At 35.5% G+C, this 7,207-nt stretch overlaps 1 protein-coding gene across 1 annotated transcript; it reads left to right on the forward strand.

Moving 5' to 3' along the window:
- The first annotated feature begins 2,502 nt into the window (after positions 1–2,502).
- On the forward strand, positions 2,503–6,920 carry LOC105108873 (flocculation protein FLO11-like). The gene is made up of 5 exons (XM_011003357.1): positions 2,503–3,024; positions 3,474–3,576; positions 4,438–4,564; positions 4,760–5,677; positions 6,346–6,920. The coding sequence occupies exons 1-5, from the start codon at positions 2,781–2,783 to the stop codon at positions 6,742–6,744; spliced, it is 1,791 nt and encodes a 596-aa protein (XP_011001659.1). The 5' UTR covers positions 2,503–2,780; the 3' UTR covers positions 6,745–6,920.
- Positions 6,921–7,207: the final 287 nt, after the last annotated feature.

Genomic DNA, 7,207 nt, shown 5'->3' on the forward strand with positions numbered 1-7,207 from the left:
CAATGTCAATTTTGGGCGGTCATTATCGTGTATCTCTTGAGATAATGTTTCACTTATATTTATCCCGAATTCCAGAGAGTCTTATAAGAGTTGAGATCACAGTTTAGCTTCATCAAAATTTGGAGCGACGAACGCACGAAGCTGAAGCATTTTATCACGTAATCGAATTGTCAAAGGGGCCCGTTACATGTCTTTTCAACTTGAGCTGAAGCTAGACAAGAAAACACGTTTCAACTACAAAGCACGTTTCAAGTACGTTTTTGTTTTTTTTTTTTTAAATATTTTTAAAAAATTAATTTTTAATTTTAATTTAATTTTTTTAATATTTTTTATTATTTTAATGTATTGATGTTAAAAATAATTTTTTAAAAAATAAAAAAAATATTAATTTTAATATATTTATAAATTAAAAATATTTTAAAAAATAATTACAACCATGTAATTCTAGAAATTCTCACAAAAAAATAATTTTATAATTCACCGGAAAAATACTATTCTAGTTTTTTTTGGATTATTTATTTATTTTTTAGTATAAAAATATTAAAATCATCATAAAATATTAAAAAAATATCAATTTAATCATTATTTTCTCAAGTTATAAACACTTATAAACGGCCCCCTGAAGAAAAACCATGATATAAACATACTAGTTTACAATGGCATTGCAATCATGATTTTAATACGAGAAATGGAGTTGATCCAATTTACAAGTCCACAGGGTTGATTATATTATTATTTTTTCTTAAATCAAAACAGTATTATTTGACTAAATTCTTTTTCAAGAAAAAAAAAAGAGAGTAAATGATTTGATGATCGGGTTTTAATCCGTTAGGCCTCGATTAATTAAGTCACTGAAATCAACTTGGTCTATTCTTTAATTGATCGGTCAAATAATGATTACAAGCCCATGAAATGGGGTATTCATCTAGTTTTCAAAACGAATTAAATAATCCTTTTAATATTAAAAACTAATTGAGTAGTCATTTGACCCGTGTTAATCATTCTTAATTTAATGCCATTTTGTTCTTAAAAATCCCTTCTTTTCTCACAAATATTTCCATATTATCAATTTTTTTCCTTTCTTTTTCTACCTTTTTTTTTAATAGAACGAGGTGAAAAGGAACATGGACATGGAATGGATAAAAAGTTAAGTTGTAAATAAATTTAAAATATAAAGATTAACTATATAGTTTTTTAAATTAGGAGATCAATTAATTAGTTATTATAAACAAGATATCAAATTATAATCAACCTACTGGCAAGGTGGACTTGATAGTATTTTAAATCACACAAAAATAAGTTTATAATTGACTCAATCATTTGCTATATCAATTTTAAATATGGGTAACTCAGCATAATCTAAATGAAATTTAAGTTTTATTTTTATTTTTTAATAAATTTAAAAAATTAAAAATTAATTTATAAATACTTATTCTTATTCTTACTCATATGAATTGTTTCTTAATTTTTTAATATAAAATAATATTAAATCCATATGTATTGCTTTAAACAATAATTAAATTCTTAAATATATTCTTTTTTCCCTTCATATTAACTAAGATCATCCCTTATAATCTAGGATCGATTCCTTGGCCCAGGCAATCTCCAATCGGGGTTTAATATCCATGGATAAAACTATAAACTAAAAAAAAAGAAAGATGAAGATTATTGAAAGATAAAGACACATGCCCTCACTCGGGGGACAGGCATGTGCCTCTAAGACAACAACCCATCACATGATTTATACAGTTGCAATAAAGACAGAGCTGGTGTTTTAAAAATGGATAAATAATTTAAATAAAAAAAAACATGTAATGTCAGATTTACCATTCTCTCTTAATTATCTTCCTCCACCATTAACAAAACTACACCTCAGCACCGATCTCCCTAAATCTGACTCTTTAGTACTGATTAATTATATTATGACCATACCCCATAAAGATAAGCAGGATAAAGGTCATGTTTATCCCCCAATTATCATCTACCCCTCACTTAGGTCCTTAAACAAAAACAATACTCTCATTTAGGTCCCTACTAATCATACGATACCCAGTTAACCCCCTGAACTTTTTTCCTATCCTGTTATCAACATATTATTCCATTCTTGAATATCCTCCAAGTAACAAAAACAAAAAACTATTTGTTTGTCTTCAAACTATACTGTATTTTCATTAATTCAAATCGTACAGTGAGATTAATTTGATCTTGTTAGATAAATAGAAACTCAATTGATAACAATTTATTTGAAGAATCATATGATATTTGCTTAAAACTATACGTTTTCTGCGGGGATTAATCGTCATGTTTATCAATAGTGGCTCAATTGATAAATACTATTTGTTTGGGGACCCATTTGAGAATCAAGTAATACTTTTAGATCAAAGAAGTCATTTTCAAAAAAAAAAAAAAAAAAGCGCACGGATCCAAATTCCAAACCCGACTAATACTTTTAGATCAAAGAAGTCATTTTAAAAAAAAAAAAGAAAAAAAAGCGCACAGATCCAAATTCCAAACCCGGCTATCTCTCAAGCTCTTACATGACGTAAAACATTAAAGAAAACAGAGGAGAGCTAGGTGACTTACTGTCTCCCTTCGCATCTACTGCACTCTCTCTCCCTCTCCCCCCCTCCCCCCCTCTCGCAGTAGATCTTATCATTCTCTTTCTCTTTCCTTTTGACATACATTTTGCTTCTTCATAAAGGATAATATGTGGATGTTGCTGGCAGCCATGAAAGAAGCTTAGCTGAAGAAAAAAGAAAAAGAAACAAAGAGGGAAAGAAATGATGATGAGTAGTAGTAGTAATAATAATAACGGTAATTATAGGAGTGTTAATGGGAGTTTGAGAGAGTCTTTAGTGGGAGGGAGAAATATTTCCGTGGGGTCCCAGTACCACCGCCGAGGTCATAGTTTGACAGGCGGCGGTGTTTTTTCTAAAGATAATCACAACAAGGATGAGAACTTGGATCTCTTCTCCAAGAACCGCCGCAGTCTCTCTGTCGCCTCCTCCGATGAATCTTCTGATGGTATGTTTTGGATTTTTTTTACCAGTTTTGTTCCCGGAGATGCCCTCGGTGGTTTTCTGTGTTTTTTGCAATTCTTCCATGGAGACGCTCGAATGAAGAAGAGGATGGCTTGGTCATTTTGTTGATGAATGAGAGATTTGGAAATGAAAACGATGTTATATTTAATGAACACTATACTTATAATCAAAGAAACAGGAAAAGAAATGCAAACGGTGCCGTTTCTTTTGCTAGCGAAGAACTATTTCCTTTTCTTTTGCCCAGATTTAATGGATTTGATTCATTATTTATTGGTTTTGAATTTATATTTATGGTGATTTTCATCTGGGATTTTCTTAACTTCCCATTTTGATTTAGCCAGCTCAGAATCTTGCTTGTCTACTTTCTTTTTTGTTTGTGGGGACGAAAATATGTGATGGCCTTATGAATTGATGTGGGGTTATTGGTTACAGTTTCAGTGAAATTGGGGAGACTTTCAGTTGGATCAGCCAAACTTGCGAGGAGTGGGATCGATGATCTGTTATCATCAGAAGGAGGGAAGCATGATTATGATTGGTAAATCTTTGATGCTTTCCGGATTTAGCAGTTGCATGCTAGAGTTACAAATTTTTTTGTTCTTTTTATTTTTGGTCAACAGCATTGATGCTGGCTGTGTCTGGTATAAGATTCGATTCGTTTCGAGTTTTGGATGCAAAGTTGAAACTTTTTCTACAGATTGAAATTCGTTTTTGATATGTTGGATTGATAGGTTTAGAGGAAACGTAGCTTGCTCAAGGTTCACATTGTCGTGGAATTTGGAAGTCCTTCCACTTTGGATAACCACCTCTTTCCGTAATGAATTTAGTACAATTTAGAAAAGCTGAAAAGATTAAAAAAAATAATAAAATAAAATAAAATAGAATTCTGAGTTTTGAGTGGACTGCACCTTGTGATCTCTTATGGAATTTTGCATTCTAAGCTTTGATGAACTCAGAACGGAAACTCTTCTTTGTTCTGGTGCTTCTAAAAGTTGCAGACAACTCTGCACGGCTTATTTCAAATAATGAGACATTGTATTGTACAGGATAGGAAAGAGATCAGGAGATTCTCTCACAATGGAAGATCACATGATTACTGGAATATGATTCAGAATGTTTCCATGGAAGTGTTTTCTTGTAGAAAAGAAAAATTACATTTTAAATATGAGTTAAAGTTCCAAGACATTGCCCCATTGCTTATTTGCTTATTTATACTTGGCTGACAAGGATTTAGCGGATAATTTAGGCTTGAAATCATAGTAGTTAAATGTTCCTTTTGTGTTGAATGAACGCTTGCAGACTAAGTTTATTACTCTTGTATCAAAATTATTACTTCCACAAACCAAAAAACTAGAATTCAAATGCCGTCATCCATACTTATTTCTTTCTATGTCATTAGGCTTCTCACTCCACCTGGAACTCCTCTTTTTCCGTCATCAGAAGGAAGTGAATCACAACCAACTTTAGTGGCTCCACGAAGCAGTTCTTTGGCTAGATCAGCTTCTACTACCAAGGCGGCATCTAGGGTATGCCCTGCTTCTTTTCTTTCTTTAAGCTATCACTGTCAGTCTTACCCCAATTTCAGATCGTTTTCTGCTTGTTGAATTAGCCCCTTCTGGTTGAACAAGAGTATTTTCATTTTAGGAGTTGTTTTTTCTGATAATGGGAGGAGACGAGATCAGCTATCAAAGTTTAAGCCTAACTCTTACCTGTTTTTTCAGCTCTCAGTTTCACAATCAGAGAGTTACCATTCCTCAAGGCCAACTAGGAGCAGCTCAGTGACTCGACCTTCTATATCTTCTTCACAATACAGTACCTATTCCTCAAATAGGTCCTCTTCAATCCTAAATACAAGCTCAGCCTCTGTCTCATCTTATACTAGACCATCCTCCCCAGTCTCCCGCACACCATCTATAGCAAGGCCTTCCACACCATCAGCCCGCCCGACACCATCACGTTCCTCAACTCCATCAAGAGCTCGTCCAGCCCCCACCAGCTCTTCAATTGACAAGACTCGATCTTCTCAAAATTCAAGACCCTCAACTCCAAGTTCTAGGGGACAAATTCCTGCAAACTTGAGTACAGCACCCACTAGATCAAATTCTCGTCCATCAACTCCAACACGTCGGAACCCAACACCTTCCTCATCCACTGCCTCAAGCCCGTCAACTTCTGCTGGACGAGTTCTTTCAAATAATCGCATTCCTGGACCAACATCCCGACCAAATTCCCCAAGCCCTCGAGTCCGTCCACAACAGCCAGTTGTTCCTCCTGATTTTCCTCTTGACACACCTCCAAACCTCAGAACAACATTGCCAGACAGGCCACTTTCTGCAGGCAGGTCCCGGCCAAATGTTCATGCAACTATGAAGGGGAACCCAGAAACTGTAGGCTCTGTGATTGCACCAAGAAGACACTCTTCTCCAATTGTCTCACGGGGAAGACTCACAGAGCCATCTGGAAAGGGCCGTGTGCATAGTAATGGGCACATTGCTGATGCACCTGAGCCTCGAAAGGTCTTGCATGTGTCAGAATTAGGAATGAGAAAACCTGTGAAGTCATCATCAACTCCCTCAGAGAGCACCGGGTTTGGGAGGACAATATCTAAGAAATCTCTGGATATGGCCATCAGGCATATGGTATGGGTTCTCTTCCTTCCATGTTATGATAAACTAGCTTTTTAGGTTGAGTAGCATGCCCGCACGCATGCAATTTGAATGGGATATAAATTTGCTAGTTGGGTGCCAACATTTTTCAACTTTCAAATGCTCTTTTTCTTGAAAATTTTGACTGAACCTGAGAAACATGTTTTTGTCAAGTTGATAATCTTCTAGTCTGGCTTCCTGATGAGTTGGAATTCAAATGATTGATTTGATCATTGTCATCCATGTTGATTACAAGTGCAAATGTCTGTGCATCACACAATGCCATGCCACTAACTTAATTATAATAGAACCTAAACAATGACAATGCTGTTTATTTGTTGGCTGCCATTGAACTGACAGCATGATCTTTTTACATTTTATTCCCTCCCTGGCTGTTGATTCAAATTGGACCTTGAAAATTATGAGGTGTGACTGAGATGAATTGCCAGTTCTTTTGGCCGAGATCTTGGACAGATGATGGCATTGTCTATTAGGTTAGCTGACATATGTGGAAAGAGGTGCTTTGATTACCTGCTATTACTAATGCAATAAAAGATTTTTGTGTTAGGTTTCTGTTGCACGGAACATTATTTTTTTCTGCCTTCAAGAGACAGTTCTATGTTTTAAGATAATCCTAACAGTATATCAACTCGCTGATGCAGGACTTAAGAAATGGCACAGGAAGCACCCGATCACTTTCAAGCACCACCCTCTTCCCTCAGAGCATTAGATCTGCCACTCCCAAGACCCACTCTGCCCGTTCCAGGAGTGCTCCAGAATCCATCAACAATGGAAATTTGCAAAATGGAGATGTTTTGGAAAATGAAAGCTACTTTAGCAGGGCTACTGAAATCAGGCGTGAAGCAAATGATGGACAACGATACTCTGCAAAATTGAGTGAGGTTGTTGACATCTGTGAAAGCTCTCGTTATGATGCAATATTACTCAAAGAGGATTTAAAGAACACGGACTGGCTGCACAGTATTGATGATAAATCTGATCAAGGACCCTTCTTTGATAATGGGTTTGAGCCTCTGCCTGAACCTTTCGGCCTATTATAACATCTAAGAAAGATGTTTTTTTTCGATAATATTTTTTTTACCCTCTGTTCCTTTTAATTTATTTGCTTACTTGGAATGAAGGAATGATGTAAACTTCTAACACTAAGAACTGATAAAGTGAAGAGAGTGTATTTTCTGCAATGAAATGATGATTTCAGTGTTGGAATTTCCGTTTACATACATGCTCTAGCTTGTGAATGCTTAAAACCCTATATAGCATCTGATGCATCAGTTGCAATCTTCCATCTTGTTCTTTCCCCGAGCTTGCAGCTAGGGTTCTTGTTTCCATAACCAAAAGAACTTCCAAAAAAGCAACTAAGATAGCAGCAGTCCAGGATGTCAACGCTCTCCACAGCTTGTCTGAAAAGTGAAAGCTACCCGGTTTCTTTGTTCCTCATCCTGAGAATCTCCGGCAGGACTGTAAACTTTATAGCTTTGATAAATTTAGGAGCGAGTATGGTAG

The sequence above is a fragment of the Populus euphratica genome, unplaced genomic scaffold (assembly GCF_000495115.2).
Source record: "Populus euphratica unplaced genomic scaffold, PopEup_1.0 scaffold230.1, whole genome shotgun sequence".
NCBI classification, from domain to species: domain Eukaryota; kingdom Viridiplantae; phylum Streptophyta; class Magnoliopsida; order Malpighiales; family Salicaceae; genus Populus; species Populus euphratica.